Raw genomic sequence first — 26,456 nt, forward strand, 5'->3', positions numbered from 1 at the left:
TGTTCCCGGCTCGGGAAGGCAAAGCAAGGCCGGGAGCCAGGACTCCTGGGTTCTATCCCCAGCTCTGGGAGGGGAGTAGTGTCTAGTGGTTAGAGCAGGATTAGGCTGAGAGTCAGGACTCCTGGGTTCTATTCCTAGCTAGTATCTAGTGTACTGGACTGGGATGCAGGAGATTGGGGTTCAATCCCTGCTCTGCCACTGCCTTGCTGCATGACCTGGGGCAAGTCACAGTCCTGCCCTGTGCCTCAGTTTCCCCGTCTGTAATAATACTGACTCCATCCCATGACCAAGGTCCAATTCCGTCTCCAAAGGATGTCGACTGGGCTGGGCCTGGGTGGTCGGCCCCTAGAGCTGCCCCTGCTGCAAGGACACACAAGAGCGCCTGCAGCAGGAAGGTGTTTTATTAGCAGTAATTAGTGCAAAGCTCAACAACCAGACACCAGAGGAGGGGGGGGGTGCCCCAGGGGCCTGGTCAAGCCCCCCTCCTTCATGAGCAATGGAGCCCTTCCGTGTCCTCCGGGCTCCCTTCGCTGCCTGCCCAGCCGGTCCCTCGCCGCCTGCCTGCCTGCGGTGTCTATGGCGGCTGCCACGATCTCGGCCGCTGCCCCATACGACAGTCGCTTCTCCTGCCCCTCGGGGTCCCTGGCGCTGACCCCCAGGCCGGCTTGCTGCCACCTGGCACCAGGGGAGCACAGCCAAGCTCCTGCACTTGGCTGGCACACGCCACCCTTACCAGCTGCGTGGGCCACGCCGCTTCCTCCTGCAGCCTCTGCCCAGTCCATGGTGCCTGCCTGGGTGGGAGTCAGTGCCAAGGAGGTGGGTGGGGCAGGCCCGTCCTGCGCTCCGTGGCACCGCGCTGAGCCGGCAGGCGTCGGGCTGGCGTGTCCTGCGGGCGGCTCCAGAGGATAGGCCTGCAGAGCACAGGGGGTGTCGCGATTCCTGGCGCCCAGTGGTGCCGGGGTGTCCAGCTGGGGGCTGGTGTGGGGCAGAGCTCCCATCTCTGCTGGAGCGGGAATCTCCCCAGGCCGGAGCAGGGGCCTGGGCCCTGTGTCCACTGAGCTCCCTGTGAGGCGGGGTCAGGGGTGGCCCGGCAGCAGCCGTGCTAGCCAATGTGCCCGGGGTGAGTGTCGTGGCCCCTTTCTCCAGCTGCTGCTTGGGGGCGTTGCCCTCCACACAAGCAGCTGCCCCCCCCCACAGACGCCCTGACTGCCTGGGCTGGAGCCCCTGCTCCCTTGCCACTCCCCCAACCTGGATTCCCCGCAGCCGACTCCGTCTGCCCCTCTTTTCCCTGCCTGGGAGCAGGCAGGGGGCCTGGCCCTTCCCCTCCCTGGGCCCCCAGCCCTCCATGCAGCACCCCACAGCCTCCGGGCTGCCCCCGGGCTCCGGCGTTTCTCTCCATGTCTGCGCCCAATGAGGCCGCGCTGCAGCCTCCTGCCTCTGGGACGGGGGCGTTGCATGGGGGGGACCACAAGCTCCCCAGGGTCCCTTTGCTTCTCAGCGTCTCCTCCATCCCTCTCTGCTTCTGGTGTTGCCTCGGGCACTGGCATCTGGCCCTGCTCTCCTCTTTGCCCTGGCGGCGATCAGACCTCGGAGAGGCCAGGAGCCCCCGGGGTTGGAGCCTGTCTCACCTGGGCTGGGGGAGTCAGGCCTCTGCCACCATCTCAGGGGAGACTCGCCAAAGGGCTCCACGCTTCCGCTGAGGGTAGCGAGGGGCCTGGGGCCAGCGCCCTTCTTCCCTGGAGGCGATGCCTTGAAACAGAGCAGTTTTCTGAGCAGGGAGGAGCCTGGAGTCCTGCCGGGTGCCTCACGGCCTGGCTGGGGCTCTCATGGTTGGCTTCCAGGCAGACAACTCCGGGCGGTGCCAGGCTCCCAGCCCCTCTTCCCCTTCCGCAGCATCCAGATCTTCCGGCTCAGGAAGGCCTGTTCTGAAGGGTGTTTGCCCCCGGGCTCCGCCGGGAGCCCCGATCCATGAGCCAGGGGCATGGGGGTGATGCCGTCGTGGGCTGGGCTGGGACGTCATCCCCCCACCCCCTGGCTCCCCACGTCCATTTCAGCCCCCTCCCCCCTTGGGATCCAGAGGGCACATCAGCATTTGTATGCACATTCTGGCCCAGGTCCCAGTGAGAGGGGCTTCAAATCCAGCGGAGGTGAAGGGCTGGCCCCCCACCGGGGCAGTTGAAGGCCACTGGGGCTGGCGTCCTCGGCTGGGCAAGCAGCAGGGCTGTGGCGGGTTGGGGGGCCGAGCTGCCCGGGAGGGGGTGACTCCTACAGCAGCTGGGGAAACCAGAAACCGAGTGAGTTGGACCAGTGGCACTTAGCCCTGGATCGATTTGTAGATGCCAAGGCCAGAAGGAACCAGACTAATTCCTAGCTCAGTCTTGATTTACTCACATCTCCCCTTTAACCCCAGGCACGATCCCCCGTCCCTGCCAAGCTGTGAAAAAGCGACATGGAGTTGGATAGAGAACCCAGGAGTCCTGACCTAGCCAGTCTTTCCCGGCCCCCCCCCCCCCCCACAGCCCATCCCCCTAAATCACTGAGCTGCCAACTGGGTGCAAAGTCCCCCGTAGGGGATGGCGGGAATGGGGATCAGGACCAGCCTGGATTCGCCCGTGGGGGGGGGGGAGGGGGAGAATGACCCGGGGCTGCCTCCATTTCCCCAGCCAAGTCAGCACCAGCTCGTCCCTCTAATCCAACCTGGACTGTGCCAGCCTGGTGCCCTGGGAACCAGCCAGCTGCTCCCCCCTCACCCGCCCGCCCCTACCCCCCCCCCAAGCTGGCCACCCCCAGCCAGCCACCCCCACACTGCACTTCATTCTGGTCCCACCCCCACACACACACTTTGCCAAGCGCCCCCCCCAGTGTTCCCATGGCAACCTGTCTGAGTGGGGGGGGCAGCTGAGGCCTCGCTCTGTGGCAGGGGCTGGGGGATGCATCCCAGCCCTGGAGCGTTGAGGACCCAGACCAGGTGCTTGGGGCAGGCTGAAGTAATGGTTACAGCTGGGGGGGAGGGGGAAACAACTGGGGCTCAGGACCCCTGGGTGCTATGGTCTAATAGAGCAGAGGAGTCAGAGCAGGATGCCTGGGTCCACTCCCTGGCTCTGGGAGGGGAATGGGGGGCTAGTGGTTAGAATGGGGGGGCGGGGGCTAAGAGTCAGGACTCCTGGGTTCTAGCTCCAGGGTGGAAGTGGCGCTCCCAACTCAATGAATTAAACGCCTTGGCCTCCCTTAGGTCACTCTTATCACCTCCCCACAATCTTACACATGGGGAAACTGAGGCACCATTTGCCCACCTGGCAAATCAGTGGCTGAGCTAGCCAGGAAAGGCGCCCAGGCATCCTGATTCCCCCTTGCCTCCTCTCCTCACTGGGGTCATGATGAGAAAGAGCTGCCGGCAAGGGGAAATTGAGTGGCACTGCAAACCCTCCCCCCCCCCCCCCCCCAACGGTCACCTCAGGCCCAAGGATGCGTTAGGCCAGCCCTGCACTCAGCCCATAAAGGCAGCAACAGGTACCCAGACCCAGCCCTGGCTCTCAGCTCCCCGGAAACCACCTTCCCCTGGCAAGAGCTGAGAAAACCCCCAGAAACCAGGATTTTCCCCTGGCACCCGGCTTCCCATCTCCGGTGGCAGAGGGCACCTGCTGCATCACAGGAAGGCAGAAGGACTCCCCCAGGGGGGCAGGGGTGGAATAACTAGCCCCCTGGGCAGGTCTGTTCCTGACCCGGGTCAGGTAGAGGTTGATTCACACCCTGACACAGGAGGGTTTGTTTCCCAGGTGCGTATTTCTACTGTGGAGGCTCTTGTTAGCCATGTAAATGTGGGTTATAGCCCAGCTCCCAGAGGATGGGCCCATAAAGACAGAGGCCGATTCCCTTTTCAGACACAGATCCCTCTCTCTGTGCCCCCCTGGCAGGGCACAGGGGCCTTAAACAGGGTGGAAAGGACCCCCGGAGACTCCCTGCCATCTAGGGCGCCTACCCAGGCTGTGCTCCCAGACCCCACCCATCGGTGGTGCAGCATAGGCCACACTGTGCAGTGGCTGTTCTCTGCCCCCCAGGGCCCATGGGGGGCAGATCGGGAGCATGGCATGAGCTAGGCACAAGGGGGTGGCTGCGTCCAGCAGGCAGGGAGCACCCAGAAAGGGACCCACAACGAGGCAAGGGAGAAGCTGCACCAACCCAGGGAAGCGTGAGTATTTCTTGAAGGCACAAGGCCTGTCTTCATAGCACGCCCCAAACCTCGCTAAAACAAGTGCTGTCTGTCTACCAAAGGACTCGCACAGCCCCCCTCACTGCAATATCTGACCACCTCCCACCCGCTAATGCAGTTAGCCTCACAACTGCACAGAGAGGAAACTGAGGCACAGTGAGGCTAAATGACTCACTCACATGCCCCTGTCTGCAAAGTCCAAGAACAGCATCCTCACCCCTGGGCCATCCTTTCTACCAGCATCTGCCCCACTGTGGAAGGATCAGGGCCCCGTAAAGGCGTGGGACATGGGCATGGTTTGACTACCAACTCTTTGTGGCAGGGGGTGGCTTTTTGTTCTGTGTCTGTACAGCACCTGGCACCAGGGTGCCCTGGTCCCTGGCTGCAGAGCTCCAATGGTACCCATGGCCCAATGGTGGGTGACTAGCATGGCACCAATTAACACATCCACTCGTCCTCCCGCATGGATCCAACCGTGCCAGTTACAACGCCTTCCCCAGTGGCATAGCCAGGCATGAAAATTTAGGTGGGCCCCCATTTATGGTGGACGGGCAGCGACCAAAGGTCTGAGATCCCAGCAAACCATTTCTATGGCACAGGAATAAATTCACTTCAACACATTTACTTAAACTTGGCATTTACAGAGACTCGGATCTGGGTGGGCCTGGGGGCATGTTGTGGTGGGTTGAGTCCTGATTTGCTGTCAGAGAACAGGAGAATTTTCCAACCAGCCCCATTCCCTGGGGAGCAGTGGACCTGCCAAGGACAATGAACACAAGGGGTCCTTATAAGATGACCAGATGTCCCAATTTTATAGGGACAATCATAATTTTTAGGTCTCTTTCTTATAGAGGCTCCTACCACCCCCCCTCCCATCCCAATTTTTCACATTTGCTGTCTGGTCACCCTCAGTCCTTGATCGGTGCAGTGGTGGGACCAGCTGATTTCTTGAGCTTCCTTCCAGCCATAAGCTTCTGGGTTTGTGCAGGTCAGCTCCGGCGGTACCGCTGAGCTTCTTCCAAAGGCCCCGGAAGGATCCAAAAGGTGTTTCCTTCACGGGCAGGCTCCTTGCGTATCTGGGCACGTCAGGAGGTTGGGACCTTCCTCCGAAGCGGGTGGCACAGCGGATGCCCAAGGAAAATCCACCCGAGGGTAGCACTGAATGGTGGGAAGTGACCCCTCCCCGCTTGGAGCTGCCTCGGCCACTGGGGAAACCGTGGGCTCTCGGTGGCATTTTCCCACCACGCCTACGTAGGAGGTGGCCCGTTGACGTACTTCAGCATGAAATGGAAGGACCGGGTGTAACAGGGGGTTTCAGCAAGGGAGAGAAAGGAGGTGCTGGCCAGGAGGAGCAGGAGCAGCCCAGCCGCAGAGAGCAGCAGCCTCTTCATTCTGGCCAGGATCCTGGGGCCCAGGCGAGGTTGATCTGGGAAAGCCGAGGGCTGCGACATAGGCCTGGAGGCACGAGAGATGCCAGGGTTGGAGTTGGCACAGGTGTGGGGGGAAAGAGAACAGCCAGGGAAGAGGCCCGCTGCAGCTCAACCCCCCTCCCTGCGAGCTGCTCCCATGGGACTCACCTCTCCCTGCATCCCTTTCTCTGCGCTGCTCTGTCCCCTGGCTGGGGGACCAAAGCCCCCTCCCGAGGGGTGACCACCAAAGCCAGTGGAGCGGGGAGGGAGCCTGGTGGCTGTTTCAGACAGAAGTGAGTATGGAGACCTTTGCTCCAGGGCGTGGGAAAGGGGCAGGTCTGGCTGGGGCTGGAAAGGACGGGTGGTTAGTTGGATACAAGGAGAGGGGGCGCTAGAAAGGCTGGGCTGGCTTTATGGCTAGCCCACTGGGAGGTCCACACCCAGCACCACCCCTGCCCCTCACGTCTCGGCCTCATGCGCCCAGGCCGACCGGAAAACCCAGCCACAACGGGGCTGCGCTCAGACTGCTCCAGGCACCCCTTGGGCACATCTGCTCTTGCTCTCCGTAACCCTTTGCAGGTGGGCAAGGACCCATGGGGTGGTGACCTGGGACAGACGGCTGGGGCACTGGTGCAACATGCTAACCCACCCCACTCCCAGGAAAGCAGCTGTGGCAAGGCAGGGCTGGGAGGTGGGGAGATGCCAGGCCTGGGGGTCAGTTGGGGGAGGACGGGGCAAAGGACATCTGTGTGTCATTCCTGCCCCGCTCCCACCATGGCTCAAAGCTGCAGCCTCCTACCCCTTCTCAATGACGACTGCCACGTCCTCAGAGCCGGGACTGGCCTGATTCCTCTCCCAGGGCTGCAGAAGGAAGGATGGAGAGGGGGGGCCGTTAGCTAGGGCTGGATGGGGCCCAACACCCCCTTGAGCTATGGGCTCTGCATGGCCTGGGCATCCGAGGTACCAGCCCCAAGCTCACCACACGTGGGGCCTTCTTCCTTAACTCGCGCGGGGAGAAGGAAACTTTACAGCGGGAGAGGTGCTGTCTAGTGGTTAGAGCAGGGGGCTGGGAGCCAGGACTCGGGGGCTCTATCCCCAGCTCTGGGAGGGAGAGGATCTAGTGAGCTAGAGCAGCGGGGGGTTGGGAGTCAGGACTCCTGGGTCCTACCCCAGCACCAGGGAGGGGAGTTATGTCTAGCCCCATGCTTGGCTCATGCACTTGGCGGGCATTGCTCTTTCTAACGATCTGCAGTACAAGGGGGCCTCCCCTCCTCGGAGTGGCCAGGCACGTCCCTGCTTAGCTTGGGGAATCTGACACCATCCCAGCACAAGGCACCCCAGCTGAGCTCACCCACGCTTGGCCTTGCTGCTTGGGGAGGGGAAACTGGTGGGCAGCCCCATCGCTCTGAGGCCTGCGGGTGGGGGTGGATAGAAAGGGGCAGGGGCGAGACCAGAGGGGAGGACCTCCGCCCCAGCCCAAATCCCACTTGCATCAGCTCCCCCTAGGGTGCCCCATCCCTGCAGAGGTCACGGGGCTGACCCCCAGATCAGCACTGCCATCCCCAGCACGGAAGGGAAAGCTGCATGGAGCTTGGGGCCAGGAGAGATCTAAGCCCTGTAGGCACTGGGGATGTGGGGGTGTCGGTAGGCTGGGGTACCTCCCTGCCCCCTTCAGGGTGCAACCGTGCTCACCTGCATCACTTCCGGCTTGCCCTGCTCCACACTGGTCTGGCCCAGCCAGCTTTCAATCCGCTTGGGGTCAAAGCCCACCATCTCCGTCTGGCGGCAGGCCTCGCCCCCCAGTGCCAGGCCCTGGGGATGCCAGCTGCCCTGCCGAGGGCCATTCCCTAAGAGGAGAGGATGGCGCAGGCGTGACTGCCAGGGGCAGGACTACAAGAGAGAGACACCAGCCCAGGGGAGGAAGGATGACCTGGTTATTCGGATACCAACCTGGGAGAGAGCAGGGCTGGGCTCAAATCCTTGCTTTGCTACAAGCTCCTTGGACAAATCACTTAGCCGCTCAGTGCCTCAGTTTCCCCTTCTGTGCAATGGGGATACCAGCCTTACAGGAGGGTTGTGAGGCACTTGGCTTAGTAATGCGGGGGGGGGGGGCATCAGCAGGTAGCTCAAAGGAGTTAATAATGGAGGGCTGCAGAGCCGGTGGCGTGGCCTATGCAGCCCTTTGTCTTCAGGGTGCTGGTTTGATACCATCCCACCTCAGTACATGCTGCCAGCTCATGGCTGGTGGGTGGTCTCCCTGCTGTGAAATGAGTTTGTCAGGTCTCAATCCAGTTCCTGGGGAGTCCAATGTCCCCCCCCACCCAGCAGAGGGGCCCAGAACTCAAGGGGCCCTGGAGACCGAGCTCATCCCCGAAAGGGGAGTCTTTCCAGAGCAGCGGCTGAGAAATAGATCTCGGGGGCTGGTCACACGGGACCTTCCGCCAGTCCTGAGCCTGGGTGTTTTATGCTGCAGAAACCCGTCCTGCACTGAAAGGCACTAAGAGCTCACAACTCGCTCCACGGCACAGCCATAGCGCCGGGGCTACAGACAACCAAAGGCCACATTCAAGCCCATAAAGGGCCAAAGCCTTGCCCTGGTGCATAAAGTACCTTCCACCGTAAGTACCTACGCGGGAAGGAGAGATCTGATCGTAGAAGACACTTTTATAGGAGCACAGAAAGGCAGAGTGAGATCAAGCTGCTGGGACGGGAAGCTGGATAAATTAAGAATTAACCATTGGAGCAGCCCCATAGGAGACACGGTGGATTCTGCATCGCTCTCCACAGAGATCAGATCCTCTAGCTCAATCACCAGATCTGGGCTGGCTGCAGCCTGGCTGATCCGAATGGCCCCTTCTGGCCTTAGGCTCTATGAATCACCCGCCGGTCGGTTTCCAGCCAGACTGGGGGAAGTCTATTCAGAGGGGTTGGGACTAGAGCTGGGAGAAGTGTTTCAGTTTTTGGTGACAAACGCAGATTCGGCACGTTTTGCAAACCGGGGACAGTTTTGCCACCTCGTTCGTGTTGCAAAAACCAAAACCACAACAGGACCCCGGTGGCAAACACACAACTCTAGCCCATCTAGACAGCAGCCAGTGCCAGGTGCCCCAGAGGGAATGAACAGAACAGGGCAATTATCGAGGGAACCAGTCCCAGCATCTTTTCTTATGACCCCACAAGTCGCCCCTCATTAGCGAGTGTGAGCTACCGAGGGGCTCTCTTGGTAGCGGGTAGGCAGTGGTCAGCTGGACTGGACTGTGACGGGCCAGGAACCGAGTTACTTACCAGAACTGCCCCAGGCAATTTCCACCTTCCTTCTGGTCACCAGGGAGAGACAAGGCCTGTCCTGGGAGCCCAGCTGCGCCTGCGTCCAGCCCCCCAAAGGGAATGGCCTGTTAATAATAGCCACAGCTCCTCCCCAGGAGACAGGGTTAGTCTCATTCTTGGGTTACAGGGAACGGAGGGACACAACCACAGATCACGCAGTGAATCAGGGTTAGAACTGGGAACAGGACCCAGGAGTCCCAGTACCTCCCCGCCCCCTGCACGTGTCTGTAAACACCTTCCCCGCCCAGAGCTTGGAACAGAACCCAGGAGTCCTGAGCCCCACTGCCTCCTACTCTAACCACTAGACCCCACTTCCCTCCCAGAGCTTGGGATAGAACCCAGGTATCCTGGCTCCCAGCCCCCTGCTCTAACCACTGGACCCCGCTCCCTCTTACAAATACAAGAGGGAATCACCTTGTCTCTGATTCCCAGTGAAGCCCATAAGCAGCAGGGGATCGTGTTAGGCAAGGGAAGCTCACCTTGCTACTGATCAGGCTACGGCTGGTTTAGGGCTAGACCAAGGCTGCAGCGGCCTTGCGGTTAAGGTGCTAGGCTGGGACTCAGGAAACCAGCGTTCAAGTCCCAGCTGTGTGAGACCCTGTGCCAGCCACTTCATCTCACCGGGCCTCAGTTTCCCCACCCCTCAAACAGAGAGAGTCCCACTCTGCCTGTGAGTTCTCTGAGGCACGGCTGGTCTGGTGCCCTGATCTTAGTTACGGTGTCTGGGCAGCACCTGGAGCCACGGGGCCCTGATCTCAGTTACTGGCATGACGGGGCCCAGAATTTCACTCCGGGAGCTGCTGCTGTAAAGCAGATAATGAAACGCGGAGAGGGGCTTACGTGACACGGACAGATCCTACGTGGGGAGGGAGGAAACACAAGCCTAAGGGCTGAGAATTGGTCCCGGAAATCAATCAGACCCCCGGGCCACCACAGAGGTACCAGCGACTGGGGGGACCAAAGGGGACTGTCCCCCACATACACTTTTTAAACATGGGGGTCCACGCCTCTCCCCACCCCCTTTTTGAACCTGAACTCAGCAGGGGAGCTGTGGGGGAAGCATTCCCCCCCTCCTCCGCAGCTGGCCCCTGACTGGAGCTGGGTGGGGTGACTGGGTGGGGTGGCCCTGTGACCTGGGACTGGGCCCCCCAACTTCTGCTGTCCACCCCTCACCCCGGGCCACTGCTGCGTAAAACCCCTTCCAGGACTTCGCTTCGATGCTCCCCGAAGGAGTCAGTTTCAACACACCCGAAACCACCACCACCCCCAGCCGTTTACAGAGGAGTCCCAGGAAGCCCCCGCTGGTACTTTTAGGTTTAAGGCCAGCAGGGGCCAGCAGACCTCTGGTACGTGTCACCCAGTGACCCCTGTATCAAGCTCAGCCCTCTGGGATGGACTATGACAGCTACCTACATTCAGGTCCTCGTGGCCGGCGCCTCTCCCGCATCCGGCCGGCCAGCTGGCGGGCGCATCCGGCTGGCAGCTGCACCTCCAACCCGACTCCTCCCACTGGCCCACACCTGGAGAGAGGGAACGGCGGAGGGTGGTATTGGCCCCTTTAAAAGATCCGCCATGTCCTCCATGCCCCCTAGGAACTGCTGCAGCAATGTTGGGCTGGCCCAGCTCGGCTGCCCCCCTTTAAGGGATTACCCCTTTAAGGCAAGGGGGGTGGGCAGGTCTGTGCACCCCCAACCCATCTCCAGGGCCAGGAGCTGCTGCCCTTACAGCTAAGCCCCAGCAGGGAGGTGGCAGCTGGGTCATTGTTGGGGTGGGGGGTCAGTCCCTTTCAGGGTGGCCCACCCCTGCCATATGTGGCGGGGGCGGGAGGAATCTTTATGGAGAGAGGTGTTGTCTAGTGGGTTAGAGCTGGGGAGTGTGGGGGCAGTCTGGACTCCTGGGTTCTATCCCCAGCTCTGGGAGGGGAGGGGAGTCTAGTGGTTAGAGGGTGGGGGAGCTGGGAGTCAGGACTCCTGGGTTCCATCCCCATCTCTGGGAGGGGGGCGAGAAGCCACCTCCTACCCATCATCGGGGGCAGTTTGTGGGGGCTCTGCCCCTTTAAGGACTCCTCTCCCCACCACTGCAATTCAGGGCAGCCAGAGCCTGTGACCTACCGCAGCCCGTACCCGTGATGGCGCTGCAGTAAGATGAACCCTCTTCGTCATGAGACGTGGACCCACCCACGTCCACCGAGGGGTCCCACTCCAGGTCCAGGCTGCCCCTCCAGGCAGCCCCGAACGGATGGCAGCGCCGGCAGCAGAGAGCCTTGTGCGGGGTGGACTGGTAGATCCAAGCAGCGGGATGGGGCCCCCTGGCTTCTCCCTCGACCTCAGGCTTCAGTGATGCATCTGTGAAGCAGTCAGACTCCATGTCTGTCTCTCGGTCCGACAGCCACTCGTCCTCAAAGACCTGGTGGGTGAGCAGGGAGGGTCAGCAGGAAAGAGACAGCGGCTCCCTAGGCCTTCAGTAGCCTTTAACTAACCCTCCTGCAATGGATCCTGCAGGGGGCAATTCCAATACACCTGAGCTAAAGGAGAATCCCCAGTCATTGTTGGCAGTAGAGGGGCTGTGACACACATTCAAGCCATTTTTATTCTAACTGCAGAGGGGAGTGAAGCACACACAAGCTTGTAAATTATAATATCTCGCCTGACAATCCCCAAACACTTTGGAAACTGATTCCCAGAGATCACCTCATCTAGCTCTGTGGCTACAGCTGCAGTTGTTTATCCAGAGAGCCCTCCCCCAGGGCTGAGACGCCGTCACCTTCGGGACGGGATGTGGCAGCTGTTTACACAGAGCTGCCTCACCCGGTGCTGAGATGCAGCCACCTCTGGGGTGGGGCGCGGCAGCCAAACAACAGCTGCAGAGCAATGTTTCACAACAGCTGAGGAGCAGAAGAGAAGAATACTTGAACCAGCTGAAAACGTGGGGGGGAGGGGACGGACTAAGAAGGTAAAAATGCAACGGTTCACAAGGAAATGTGGCCACGAGCCAGGCGTTTCGTAGCCCAGCTCTTGCCAGAAAAACACCACAATGAGCACCCGGTGCCTGGACCTCTCCCCTCACCAGCACAACCAATGCAGCCCCTGCCACCAAACCTGGGCCTTGGGGTCTGGCGAGCGCCCCCCTCACTGAGCCCCCGCTCTGCTTCTTGCAGCATGCCAGCTGGAATCAGCTGACTTAGACTGGCGCATACTCCCCTTTGTGCCCCCCCACCCCGCATCACAGATCCCCCCCGGTGCCACCCTGGGGCACTGGGGTCAGCACTGAATGCATGGGGACAGCGCCCCCTACTGATCCCCCACCCCACTCCCTGCTCACAGCGCCCCCTGGTGCCAGCACGGACTGCAAGAGGAGCACGCTTCATTCTGTGCCCCCACCCCTCTTTGCAGAAGAGCGCCCCCTAGTGCCACCGGGGGGCATTACAGTCAGCACTGACAGAAGGGAGCACTGCCCCACAATGAATCCCCCACCCTGGGGGTCCTGTGGCCCCGAGGATTTTCCTGGTAAATCTCACATCCATAGTCTGGGCAGGGCTGGCCCTGCGCAGCCGGAGAGATTTGCTGGGACTGCAGCACAAGGTCGCCCAGGGGCCCGGTGACGGTTGAGCCGCAGTGCCCCGTGGCGCGGGCTCTGCCCCACGCGTACCAGCCTCATGCTGACCAGCCGGCGGCGGAAACGGGACACCCGCCAGAAGACCTCCTGGCAGTAGCAGCTCAACTCCTGCAGCTCCTCCTCCAGGATCTCGGCGTCCTGCGGCTCGCTCCTCTGGATCAGCCGCTCACCGGACACCAGCAGCCAGTCGAGCCGCTCCGCGTTGGACTGCACGGCCTCCTGGAACTCCTGGGACAGAGGGGAGACATTAGCCGAGACAATGGGGCTAGACCCTCCTTGCTCCCTGCAAACCGCCCCAGGAATCTTAGCGGGCATGGTCTCCGATTTATAACGTATCCAGCAGCACAGGGCCCCCTACGGCCATGCTGGGGCACTGGGGTTTGCACTGGAGAGCACCCCCGATTGAGCCCCACCCTGCTCCCTGCAGCACAGCGCCCCCTCGTGCCACCGTCTCAATGCTGCCCCAGAGAGGAGGGCAAGGCCAAATAAATGGCCGATCCCAACACCTACGGGGCGTGGTCGCCCCTCCAGTTCCTGACCCTGCTGAGCTTGCCAGAACAGAGCGGCTCGGCACCCAAGGTCACAGGGCTGCAGCTGCTCAGCCACTGGGTTTATTACGTGCCCAGGGACAGGTGCGATCGCGAACTGGAAGCAATAAGCTAATCTCGGTATCAATCTGGCGTCCCCACAGGCTTCCGGGCAGAGGCTGGCTGGTTTGAGCAAGCAGAGTTCTAGTAATACACAACACCACCTGTTCCCTCCTGACCCCAGTGCACAGAGCGGGAGGCGAGGGGCGGGATTCGGGAGACTAATCAGCCCTGGGATATTTTAATACTGCTCAGTGCCTTCAAACAAAGGACAAAGTCCACACAGACACGGATAAAGGGGTGGGTGGAATACGGCCTGCTGACTGAGATCACTCGGGTGAGACTCGGGAGATGTAGCCTGCTAGGTGAATTGGGGCAAGCCACCTCCCCCACACTGTGCCTCGGTTTCCCCATCTGTCAAAGGGGGAGAACAATACTGCCTCCTTTGGGAAGCGCTTTTAGATCTGCTGAGGAAAAAGCTAGGGATTCTTGGAAGAAAAGAAGAGCTAGTTTTCCACTGGCCTGAGGCCTGGCAAACTCATCTCACACAGGCCAGCAAACGGCCCATCCAGGGGAAACACTCATCAAGTTTCAATCCCTATTGACCACGGCCCGATGGGAACGGATGACCTCAAGGTGGAAGGCCCCAGGCCCCAGCTTAGTGTTTTATACAGGGAGCCTGCAGCTATCCATCCCTGCACAGCGCTTTGATCCAGGTGATTGCAGCAAATATTTCAGTTTCCGCTCTGAAAACCCACCCGCCTTGTCCCTTACGGACTTGTAACGTTTATGATCACAGGGGTGGGGCATCTGTCTGCTGCCCTCTGCTGGTGGGGACGAGCCCTGCTCTGTGCGTGCGCAGAAAGTGAGAGGAGGCACAAAAATGACACGGGATAGAAGAATTCACTTCCCAGTAGACGTGAGACCAACCCAACCTACCCTGATCTACACGACACCAAGCTTTGGGGAGGTCTGAGCTTGTGTTTGAAGGAAGCAACATGGAGTCAGGACTCCTGGGTTCTATTCCTAGCTAGCCTCCCTGTAAGACTTTGGCAGAGTCACTTCCCTTCTCTGTGCCTCAGTTTCCCCATCTATAAAACTCAGAGGAAGATATCGACTCGTATCCCTCGGGGGCTGAATTTATGAAGGTGCTTGGAGATCCTTGGAAGGCAGATGCTAGAGCATCACCGGGAGAAGATATTCCCACGCTGGAACTAGCCTAGTCTGATTCCCCGGCAAAAAAACCCACGCTATCCTCCTGAGCCTGTGTATTGTTTTAACCCTGAGCTAGCCGCCGTTTCTCTGGATGTAGTGACATCTCAGCACCTGACAGGTTAAGTGAAACGTGTCACCCGAAACCAGCTCGGCCGTACGTCATTATCTAAAAATAAAATTTCCCCTTCGGTGAACTACTGTTTTCTATGTCAACAGATGATCAGGCGTGTGCCTGTGTACACAGGCGTCTCTGCTCGTGCTCTTCGCCGGTGCTACCCGCCTGCTGGCCACAGAACGATGGACTTTGCTCACTCACTGCTCTTCCCATTCAAAGATCATAGACATTAATTGATAGCTCATGAGTTCTGAGCCCTCCCTGCTTCCCATCAGAGGGGATGGGGGGGAAGAATATGCAAGGATCGCTTCACCCTGTGCAGAAATGCAGCCACCTCTGGGGTGGGATGTGGCAGCTGCTTATCCACCGCACTGGGACACTGGGGTGAGCACTGATTCAGAGAGGAGAGCACCCTGCTACTGAGCCCTCACCTGGCTCCTTGCAACAGGCGCCCCCCAGAGCCCCACTGGGGAATAGGGGTCAGCACCAACTCCAAGAGGAGCGCAGCCGCTATTCAGCCCTCAGCCTGCTCCCTGCAGACCAGTGCCCCTGGCACATTGTGCAAGGTCCTGCTGAGATGAGGCTGCACAGACGTGTGCATTGCACGGATGCATTTGGGAGTTGCAAGAGGCCAATACGATGTATACATGCCCTGCGATCCCTAATCCTTCACAAGAGGACGCTTTCATTTTACCTGCAGCTCCATCATTTTCTCGAGCGAGCTGCCCCCAGAGAAATGTTCCACATCGGTGAGCCGCAGATCCAGCTCCGTCAGCCACACCTGCACAGTCTCCCGTTCCCACTCAAACTCCTCCCGCTGGCCAACAAAATACTGAGGGGGGAGAAGCAAACAAACAAACAAAAATCAAATAGAGCCAGCAGGTTTAGCAGGAAGTTGGACATCAGAAAATTCACACTTCAATGTCCTTCTGCTTAGCGCTAATGACACTAGGGGTTATTAATGATTATAATAAAGGGCCAGGATTTTGAATTCTTGACAGACACGCTTGCAGAAGTGGCTGGTAATTTTTAGACGCCCCTCTTTGTTTTTGTCCTAAGCACAGGAATCTCTTGGGGGCAGAATGATTTTTTGTCCAGTGTTCGTACGCCGCCTGGCACAACAGGGTACTGGTCCATGCCTGTGGCTTCTAGGTGCTATCATGATACAAATGGTGAATCAATAATAACACTAATTAATCCGATGCTGGGGTGGTACCCCTGAGTTTCTGAAACTTTGCTCTTTTTCATAGAATCATAGGACTGAAAGGGACCTTGAGAGGTCATCTAGTTCCATCCCCTGCACTCATGGCAGGACTAAGTATTATTTAGACCATCCCCGATGGGTGTTTGTCCAACCTGCTCTTAAAAATCTCCAATGATGGAGATTCCACAACCTCCCTAGGCAATCCAGTGCTTAACCACCCTGACAGTTAGGAAGTTTTCTCTAATGTCCAACCTAAACCTCCCTGGCTGCAATTTAAGCCCATTGCTTCTTGTCCTAGCCTCAGAGGTTAAGAGCAATTTTTCTCCCTCTTCCTTGCAACAACCTTTTATGTACTTGAAAATTCTTATGTCCCCTTTCAGTCTTCTCTTTTCCAGACTAAACAGACTCAATTTTTTCAATCTTCCCTCATAGCTCATGTTTTCTAGACCTTTAATCATTTTTGTTGCTCTTCTCTGGACTTTCTCCAATTTGTTCACATCTTTCCTGAAATGTGGTGCCCAGAACTGGACACAATCCTCCAGATGAGGCCTAATCAGCGTGGAGTAGAGTGGAAGAATTACTTCTTTTGCATTTTGCTCAGCCGAGTGGTGTGAATCTGGGCCTGATCAATTTCACTTTGTGGGCCAGATCCCCCTCTTGTGTAAATCAGTGTTGCTCTAATTCACACCAACTGAGGATCTGAACCGTTTCACTGTCCGTGTCTCCCTGCCAAGTAAGGGATATCCAGTGTAACAAGGGGCAGGTTTATACGCCCATCCTGTCTCCCTCCCCACCCAAATATTATTAGTGGGGGAGACACCATGGGCACATTTCTTTGCCTGTTAACAACCCCAAATTCCTGGGCACAAAGATGGTGCCTTGAGCTGCCTCCCCACCATGCCAGTGCCCCTCCCTCCCTCCCAGGGACCCACCAGCTGGTACCTTCAGTCTCTTGAGAATGGCAGCAGCTCGTTTCTGGAGGTTGTCCCAGCGCCGATTGCTCTCCTGGACCGCGGCCTTAAGCCGGCCCTGCAAACTGATGCTGTTGGCCTGAACCAGCTGCCGGTACTGCCTGTTTAAGGACTCCAGATGGTGCAACTTCTCCTGGATCTGCCTTTCCAGCACCTGGAGGGAGAAAGGGACACCAGCACTGGTGAGGAAGAGCAGCCTTGTTGTTGTAGCCCTGGACTAGGACTAGCTTGGATGCTGGGCCCCTGCTATAGACGTCGCAGTGTCGCTCGGTGCCTCAGTTTCCCCATCTGTTAAATTTGAATAATTCTCCCCTCTCTTGGGGCAGGACGGGGCTGTGAGGATCAATTCATGAGCAGCTGTGCTGTGTTCAGGGACTGCAGTCGTTACTCTCTGGTGAGTATGTGTTACAGGCCCCCCACGGTGCTGATCTGCAGAGCTCATCCCAGAGTTCCGTCCCCGGCTCTGGCAGGGGAGTAGGGGCTAGTGGTTAGAGCAAAGGGCTTGGCGGCAGGACTCCTGGGTTCTGTTCCCAGTTCTCCCACTATGTAACTCTGCTCTAAGTCACTTTATCTCTGTTTCCCTATCGGTCAAATGGAAATAACCAAGGCCCGGCTCAGGGGGGCAGAAACATGAGATGAAATGAAACGTTTGCAACAGGCAGCCGAGATCCTTGAAGGACTATGGAAACTGGCGACCCCGTTAGCCTCTTGCCAAGGGGAAGGACTGGGGGGTTATAAATGTTCCCCTTGTTTGATCGTCTGTGTATTCAGCTCTTGCTGCCACCTTTGAAATAAAAGGACTTCAATAAACACAACTCAAAGACTCCTCTGCTACCGAGGGTCTCCCCTGAGGTCTCTTTCAAGAGACTTCCTGCCAACCCTGCCCTACCCTGGCTGTGCCAACATCAGTGCGCAGAAGAAATCATTCAGTTTCTTCCGGTATTATTTAATAGGTGTACTACACTACCATCTACTGTCCCCATGCTGAGCCCTATTAGGTTCATTACGGTAGTTCATTACCGGTCGCCATCCAGGATCTAGGCCCCATTGTGCCGAGCCTTATTAGGTGTATTATGATAGCATCTACAGTCCCCATCGGGGTTTGGGGCCCCATCATGGTGAGCCTTATTAGGTGTATTACAGTAGTGCCTATATCCCCGGTTGGAGTTCGGGGCCCCATTAAGTGGAGCCTTATTAGGTGTAATACAGTAGCATCTACCGTCCCCATCACGCCTTGTTTTACTATGTATATTACGGTAGCACCGACATCCCCATCCAGAATTGGGGCCCCATCAGCTGGGCCTTATTATGTATATTATGGTAGCACTGACATCCCCATGCAGGATCGGGACCCCACTGAGCTGGGCCTTATTATGTATATTACGGTAGCACCTCTATCTGCCTCCAGATATGGGGGGGCCCCCATTGTGTTGGGCCTTATTATGTGTATTACGGTAGCACCTACATCCCCATCCATTGTGCTGGGTGCCACACAGACACACAGCGAGAGACGGTCCCTGCCCCAAGTCTAAATAGTCAAAAGATGGGAGGGGAAACTGAGGCACAGAGTGGGGCCAGGACTGGCCCAAAGCCACTCAGCAGGAGGGTGGCAGAGCTATGCATAGAACCCTGGTGTCCTGAGTCCCAGCCTAATGCTCCATCCACTGGGCCACGCTGCCCCTCTCCCCACCCCCATCCTCACCTCGAACTTTTTGAGCTCCTCCTTGGCCACAGCGAAGGGCACCTGGGAGGAAGCGGGGGAGGCGGCCCACAGCTCTGCCCCCCGCAGCCAGTCCTGGAAGCGGGACAGGGAGTCCAGGACCCGCTCGTGCAGCCGGCGGGCCTGCTCGGCCCTGCAGCGAGACAGAGAGGAGCCTCACAGCGCCCACGCTGGCATGCCGCCCCCCCGTGTTACGAACGCCAGCGACACCTGCTCCCCTGCCGCGCCAACAGAGCGACTGGAACGGACCAGAGACAGGGACGGGGAAAGCCAAGGGCCTGGCAGCTTGGCACAGCCGCGGGGGACATCTCTAGAAAATATAGACTCGCCCCCACCAGCCCCCACCCCCTCCACTCCACCTTAGCCCAGTCCCCCCTCCTATCTCCCCACTGCATCCCACCAGCCCCCCCCTCACTCCTCCCCCCACATCCCAGCTCCCTTCATCCTTTCTTTTTCCCGCTGCCACAAAATGACCTCCTTCCCCCCCCCAAAAAAAAACAAAACCCCAAGTAACACCAGCACCCAAATCCCCACAATCTTTTGCTTCCTCGAAGGCTTCTGGGAAGATCACTGGGCATCTTGCAGGTGGTGGGACCCAGAAAGGCCGACACCCCCCCTATGCCCCGATACTGGGCGGGGTTCTCCCCCCTCCCCAAATACCAGAGCCTGGATCTCGGCCTCACCTGATCCGTTTCTCCACGGAGGCTGTGCGGAGGCTGCAGCCGGCCACCGCCTCCCCCCGGCGCACGGAGAGCATCCGAGGCTTCAGAAGAGCCGAACCGAAGCTCTGAGCCACTCTGTCCCCCTGCATCTCCGGCTCCCCCTCGCTTCACAATCCCCGCGGGTGTCTCGGGGATGCCTGGGCATCTGGACAAAGCCTGGGCATCGGCAGGGGGCGCAGGACTGCCCCTCCTGGGAGCGGGTCCGGCCAATACTGTCTGGGCACAAACGGATCTCACCTGAATAACAGGGCCGCCACTCGCGGCTAGCGCTGGGAGAGCCGCACAGCAGGGCCACCCAGAACCCAGGGTCGGGGGGGGGGGGGGTCCCTGCTGGGGAGACAGGAACTCCTAAGGGCAACAGGTGCAGAGAAAATCCAGCCACCACCACCCCCGGGGGAGAACGCTCCGCTCTCGTAAATTCCAGCCACGCTGGGAGGCCCCTGGGGCAGAGGTATTCCCGAAGGGAGCAGGGAAGGTTGTCACTGCACGGAGGAGCTTCGAAATAGGTGGAAACTCGTCTGAAATCTGTCCCCCCTCCCCCCACCATGCTCCCCAGGCAGTATGGAGATGGCATTAGGAGCAGATCAGGGGTGTGGCTGGGGCTCACTGCGCTGTGACTATTCTCTGCCCCCCAGGGCCCATGGGAGCAGATTGGGCCTGTAGCCAGAGGACACTGCACGGTGGATATTCTCTGTCTCCCCCGCCCCCCCCACCCCGGGCCCATAGGGGGCGGATCAGGAGTGTGACCAGAGCGCAGTGTGCTGAGTCTATTCTCTGCCCCCCACTCACTTAGAGCAGCCGCGAGGCTGCTCTAACTGACACAAAAGGGCCAAGAATACGGAGAGTGCAAAGGAAGTTTAAAGCACCCAGCCGTAGCCCCATATGGACAGATGGGGCAAGTGACAATCAGGGCCTGTATTCCGTGGGGGAGGTGGCTGGGCTTTGCCGCCACTTTGCACTGCCTCTGGCCTGCCAGCAAGGTCCGGGAGCCCTTCCGTTTGCAGATGGGATGGCTGAGGCACATCAGACTAGCAGCAGACCTGGACCCAGGAATCTCAGAATGGTGGCTGGGGAGACTGTGTTGAACATAGGATGGGAGGAGGCAGTATTAGGGGCGTGGTGAAGGTGGCTGGAGAAGAGGGGAAGACTTTTTAAAGACGTCCTGCAAATAAGGTTACCATATTTTCGGTTTCCAGAAAGAAAGACACTGACAGGGGGGTACAGTTGGGGTCCTGGAGGGGGTACCTGTGGCAGGGGTACTCACTGGAGGGGGTGAGCGGGGGGCGCAAGCCTGGGACACAGCAACAGCCGTCGGTCAGCACCTCCCTGTGGGACCCCCGCTCCCCAGGGCTGGGAGCTGGGACCCCGGTGGGCAGGATCCAGCAGCTATGGCTGCAGGGGAATGGACCAATCAGCTGCAGATGCAGGGGAGGGCACTAATCAGGGCTCTTTCTGAAACGCGAGGGCTGCGCTACAAAAATCCCAGACGTTGCCTGTTATCTGAAAAATCCGCCCAGTCGGAGGACAGAGCCTCAGAAAAAGAGGCGACGTCCGGGCAAACCCAGACGCATGGGGGTAGCCCTACCGGCAAAGGAAAACAAAATAGGGTGTAGGCCCCTTTAATTTGGCTTCCGTTCATTCCCCAGAGATCCTGTTGGAGATCCTGCTTCGTAAAATCCAAGGCCAGCAGGGCCCAGTGTAACCAAGTAGCGTGACCCGCCACGTAGCACGCGCCAGAGAACATAAGAACGGCCAGACTGGGTCAGACTAAAGGTCCATCTAGCCCGGTGTCCTGTCTTCCGACAGTGGCCGATGCCAGGTGCCCCAGAGGGAATGAACAGAACAGGTCATCATCAAGTGAGCCATCCCCTGTCTCCTATTCCCAGCTTCTGGCAAACAGAGGCTAAGGACACCCTCCCTGCCCATCCCGGCTAATAACCATTGATGGACCTATCCCCCACGAACAAATCTAGTTTTTTTTTTAACCCTGTTATAGTCTTGGCCTTCACAACATCAAAGTCCTGCCCCAAAACAATCCCTAGCCCAGATCTCTTTGGAAAATACCCAGCCCTGGTTTAAAAATAGTCAATTCAATTTGAAAAAAGGACCAGGACTTTTCAGCTTGGAAAAGAGACGACTAAGGGGGGATCTGAGGGTCTAAAAATCATGACTGGTGTAGAGAAAGTGAATCAGGACATATTATTTACCCCTCCACATCACACAAGAACCAGGGGTCACCCAATGGAAGTAATATGCAGGAGGTTTAAAACAAACATGAGGAAGTACTTCTTTACACAATGCACAGTTAACCTGTGGAACTCATTGCCAGGGTATGTTGTGACAGCCAAGACAGTAACAGGATTCAAACAGAATTAGGTAAGTTCCTGGAAGGATAGGTCCAACAATGGCTATTAGCTAATGTGGTCAGGGACGCAACCCCATGCCCTGCCTGTTAGAAGCTGGGAGTGAATGACAAGGGCTGGATCACTTGATGACGACCTGTTCTGTTCACTCCCTCTGAAGCATCCGTCGGAAGACGCGATAATGAGCTAGATGGCCCGTTCGTCTGACCCACTATGGCTGTTCCTATGTTCAGTAATGGAGAATCCACCATGACCCTTGGTAAATTGTTCCAATGGTCTCACCGTAAAAATCTACACCTTATTTCCAGTCTGAATGTGTCTAGTTTCAACGGCTGTGGGACCGTGTCATGGAACGGCTCCTGTTGCTATTATGGCTGCTCTGCAGAAAGGGGTCCCTGTCAAACACCAGCTGAGCCTTGCATCCCATGACAGTCTGAGATTTCATTAAAGCCCCAGCACCCTGGCCCACACGCTCCTTCAGGAGCGACCGAAGGAGTCATCCAAGCCCCCTCAGGTAGCGAAGGCAGCTGCTGACTATCAGGGGTGCCCCCAGACTCGCAGGTCAGAGCATGGACGGATGGTTGCCAACACAAGGGCGAGGAGACGGGTCGTAGGGCATGGCTGGCGGAGGCAGAGCACCAGGGGAACAGTTTCAGGCCGGAAGGGATCATTAAATCATCTATCCTGGCCTCCCGCAGAGCGCCCAGCAGGACATTCCATTCCACCCAAATACCCCGACACGGAGCTCGACTGAGATCAAACTGTGAATCGTAGGCAGAGACCCAGGGGCCAGCAGGGCCCGAGGCCCATGCCATGGCAGAGAATTGATTAGGTGAGAGATGCCCGGATGATCCCAGCAGACGACCCATGGCCCATGCTGCAGAGGAAGGCAAAAAAACCACACCCCAAAGTCCTTGCCAATCTGAGCTGGGGGAAATCCCTTCCTAGCCCTGAATCTGGGCATCAGTTGGATCCTGAGCATGTGAGCAAGACCCCCCAGTCAGGCATCTAAGACCACCCCAGAGCACTGGTCCAACCCATCCAGTGTCTCGTCTCCTGCTGTGGCCAATCCCCAATGCCTCAGAGGAAGGTGAAATTTGCCCTCCCCGCCCCCAGATTACAACTGTGCATAGGGGCGGGGGGCGCAGGGGCACCTTCCTGACCCTGCAAGCAACTGACTGGCGCCTTGAAGCAAGTATTATGAGCGTGACCCTTAGAAGAAGCAGAGGGACAGGACTTTTTGGGCACAGAGCCCACTGAAGGGGCAGACATGGAGATTTCTGAGTGAGGAAGCTGCCTGCTGCTATTTCTCCCTATTGTGTTCAGGGAAAACAGGACTTTCTGCACATTCTGTGTAAACAAACACCTGGTGTTCACGGATATTTTTTTCCTCCTAATGGAAATAACCCTGCAAGGCCCCAAAATATTGGCTAAGGGGCTCAGGCCAAAGGGGCAACATTAGTATTACTAGGTGTATTACGGTAGTGCCTAGGCACCCCAGTCATGGACCAGGAGCCCATTGTGTACATTTGCATTCCTATTGGGTGCATTACAGTAGCTTCTAGGCGTACTAGTCCTGGACTGGGGTCCCATTGTGCCAGGCACTGTACATTTTGATGGCAATTGGGTGTATTGCGGTAGGCCAGAGGGCATCCCAGCAACAGCCCATGACCCCATTGTGCTAGGCACTGTACAAACAGTCCCCTCCTTAGAGAGTTGCCGATCCAAATACAAGACCAGGTGGAGACAGACAGACTGGGGCGGGGGGGACAGATGGACACAAGGACACAGTGCTGGGCAGTGGGACAGGCAGTGGTCTTACCAGCCCCCAACCGGTGCCAGCCCTAAACTCCAGCCTGCGGCACCTGCCTCCCCACTGGCTCGAAGATCCTGGTCCTACAGCTCTGCCTGCCTTCCCCGAACAAAACAGACCACCCAGGGATCTGCCGCTGCCAGCAGGGAACCGCCTTTCCTCTGCCTCCTTCTCTGCCAGCCAGCAGAACCGAAAGCCAAACCCGGCAGGTCGTTGGCTCCAGCCCGGGCTGAGCCAACCGCCCTCCTCCCAATCCTCAGGTTTCCTGGTTTGTTCCTTGGCTGCTTTTGTGCCAACCAACACGTGATTTGTTTGTTGTGCTCAGGAGGCCATAACTCACCCCACCCGATTGTTGCTCAGTGGTTTCCAGGCCACCTGCTTCGTTAGCGAGCTGCAGCCCAACCTCGGGGGGCAGGCGAGTGCTAAGAGGCACAGGAAAAGATTTCCCCCTGGCCCAGCATTGCACGGCCGGCTAAGCGAACAGTGGCGGGGCATCGATAGATTGCGGGGATGGATGACACCCCGGCATCTTAATTTGGGGGGGGGACGGGGGGGTTTCCCGTCATCTTGGGAGCTTCAGCCACATGTCGAAGGCACAAAAAACTCAGGGGCAAAGCCAGGATTAGAACCCAGCACTCCCGCCTCGCAGCCCCTTACGCTGAACACTTTAGAATGGCCCCTCCACAGTGCTTAATTTTTAACAGAACTGTGCCCTGGCCCCTCTAAGCTTAGCAGTTCATAGCCCCAGCACCCGGTCCCTGACTAACCCAGCAGACCCCACTCCCCTGCCAGAGTTAGGGATCGAACCCAGGAATCCTGACCGACTCCCAGGCCTCCCTGCTCTAACCACTGGACACCACTGTCCTCTGATAACTGGGAAGAAAACCTGGGAAAGGAGTCCTGATGCCCAGCACGTACTGGCCCACCCACTACCCTCCTGTGCTGCCCCCTAATAAAGCATGACATGGGATTGCTTTCAGTACCACCCTTCATGTCCTGTCTGGATGGGCCTTTCCCACTCCATTGTACCACCACCCTCTGGAAAATGAACCTGCTGGAGGAGTCCTTAAGTCCTAAGCAAACAGACCAAGAATTCTGCAAACACATTCAGGATCCAGAGTCCACCCCCACCCCCCGTCCCGCCCAGGGACGATTCTGAATCCCACCCCCATGGGGGGCTGTGAGCCTGCAAAGGAGCTAATGATGGCCTAAGTGGGCCCCGGTTCTCAATCACGGTGAGGCTCTCCTGTGCTACACAGGGGTGGAAACAACCCCCCCGAGAATCTGCCCCCTGCAGCTGGCATGGAGTTAGCGTAAAGGTTTTGTGCCAAGCCTCTGGTGTAGGGGCTGGATCTGTGGGTGTGGCCAGGGTGCACTGGGTTATTTTCTGTGACTGTTTTCTGCCCCACAGGGCCTATAGGGTGCGGATCAGGGGCGTGGCTGGGGAGCCCTGCGCTTTGGCTAGTCTCTGCCCCACAGGGGCAGATCGGAGCTAAGGCTGGGCAGGATGCAAAGAGGACACTTACAGCCACCTCTCCTCAGCCATGCCCTGAACGCAGGGTCGGGACAGCTGAGAATCAGAGTAACCCCAAGCCCTTCCCAGGCCCCTGTGTACGCAGCCAGCACCGCAGGCAGCTTTCCCAGCACATAAAGCTGCCAGGACCCCCAGACCTTTACACTCCTGAAGCGCCCTACACCCCCCAATCTCACACTGTTACTACCGAGTCCAAAGCGTCCTCTCTGTTGGCTACTGAAAACCAGGTGTGGCAATTCCCCAGCTCCAAGCACAGGGTCTCCATTGGCCGAGCACCTTCCCTGGACTGGGGTTTAGGGGGCACCAGGTGGAGATATGCAAACAAACAGGGATGCGGACAAAAGATCCAGCGTGATCCTGTGGGATGGACCCTAGATTGGAACTCCACAGACCTCAGTTCTAGTCCTGGCTCCGCCAAGGACTGTAGGCCACTTGTTTCCTTTCACTGTGCCTCAGTTTCTCCTCCCGCCCTTTGTCTAGTTAGATTGAAAGCTCTCTGGGGCTGGACTGTCTTGGCACGACAGAGCCCCTAGCCACCACGGTGATATAAAATAAAGTGTAACCACTTGGGATTTTCTGATCCACCCTGGCCCCCATGTCTATGGAAATTCCTGCTCTTTGCAGGCTCCACCAGGAAATCCCAGATCCTTCTGACCCTGGACTTTGACCCCGGACTTTGACCCCAATTCTGTGGCTGCCCCTATTTTAGAGAGAATGTGGGAAGGGGATGGGGGGTGGGGGGGAAGACAAGGTCTGAGAGCTCCTGAGAATTGGGCAGACAGACTGGAGGCCATCAGAATTGTTATCGATCATTCTGACTGGGCAGCAATTACACAGCTGCGAATGATGACGGTAGGCACTTTGCTTTTCCATGCCTCAGTTTCCCCATCTGTAAACATGGGGGTATTGATACGGACCTGCCTTGTAAAACACTCTGAGATCTACCACTGATAAGAGCTAGGGATTATAATTTATAATTACCTTCCCTCCCCCTCCTTCTGTGTCCCAGAAACTAAATTTGCAGTTTATCTGTTGAAGAATAAGAAATAAGAGCAGGATATTTCTTGCTCCCCAGCCCCCTCTTACCAGAAGCCTTTGTCAGTCACGGTTAGATTCCAAGGTGGGAAGACAGGAGGATGGTTGCTGAGCTGCCACAAATTCCTTTCAGTGGGGCAAGATGAAGAGTTTTTCAGGAAGACGCTTCCATCCTGATGCCAAGCCCTGGAAGGCAGCGACCAGAGAAACACCGGATTATTTTTGTTCTAGCGGCCGAACGCCAGTTCTCCGAATCTGAAAGGCAACTTGGTCCCCCGCACAATGGGTGGCGGCTGAATTCACAGGGAGACATCATGATCTTTCTAATGTTAGTTTTTGTATTACAGTGGAGCTTAGAGCAACCGAGATCGGGGCCCCGTCGGGGCCGGGCGCTGCCCAGACACGCAGTGACCGAGGTCGGGGCCCCAAAGAGGATGAGCTTTGATACAGGTCTACACTTCAAATGCTGCAGCTGCACTGAAGTAGCACCTCAATGAAGACAGGAGGGCTTCTCCCCTCAACATAGATAACCTACCTCCCCGGGCTATATTGACTGGAGACTTCTCCAGGCAACCTAGCCCTGTCCGCACTGGGACTTAGTTTGGTTTAAGTGCAT

The 26,456-nt window shown here is 57.9% G+C and overlaps 1 protein-coding gene and 1 long non-coding RNA gene across 4 annotated transcripts; both read right to left on the reverse strand.

Annotated features, from left to right (window-relative positions):
• Window positions 1-383: 383 nt before the first annotated feature.
• LOC142069871 (uncharacterized) lies at window positions 384-1,933 on the reverse strand. The gene is made up of 2 exons (XR_012665837.1): window positions 1,629-1,933; window positions 384-911 (listed from the first exon to the last, which is right to left on the reverse strand). It is a non-coding gene; the product is annotated as an uncharacterized LOC142069871 (long non-coding RNA).
• Window positions 1,934-4,812: 2,879 nt separating this feature from the next.
• On the reverse strand, window positions 4,813-25,970 carry SYNE4 (spectrin repeat containing nuclear envelope family member 4). Of its 3 annotated transcripts, none has more exons than XM_075122386.1 (12): window positions 25,892-25,970; window positions 19,057-19,311; window positions 18,356-18,506; window positions 16,625-16,807; window positions 15,173-15,310; window positions 12,595-12,789; window positions 11,070-11,352; window positions 10,360-10,466; window positions 8,905-8,983; window positions 7,312-7,466; window positions 6,419-6,480; window positions 4,813-5,665 (listed from the first exon to the last, which is right to left on the reverse strand). In XM_075122386.1, the coding sequence occupies exons 2-12, from the start codon at window positions 19,182-19,184 to the stop codon at window positions 5,458-5,460; spliced, it is 1,689 nt and encodes a 562-aa protein (XP_074978487.1). In that variant the 5' UTR covers window positions 19,185-19,311; window positions 25,892-25,970; the 3' UTR covers window positions 4,813-5,457. The 3 variants fall into 3 exon arrangements, with proteins under 3 accessions (XP_074978487.1, XP_074978486.1, XP_074978488.1); XM_075122385.1 differs by having other exon boundaries at window positions 11,058-11,352; XM_075122387.1 differs by lacking the exon at window positions 6,419-6,480 and having other exon boundaries at window positions 11,058-11,352.
• Window positions 25,971-26,456: the final 486 nt, after the last annotated feature.

The sequence above is a fragment of the Caretta caretta genome, chromosome 23 (genome assembly GCF_965140235.1).
Source record: "Caretta caretta isolate rCarCar2 chromosome 23, rCarCar1.hap1, whole genome shotgun sequence".
NCBI lineage: Eukaryota > Metazoa > Chordata > Testudines > Cheloniidae > Caretta > Caretta caretta.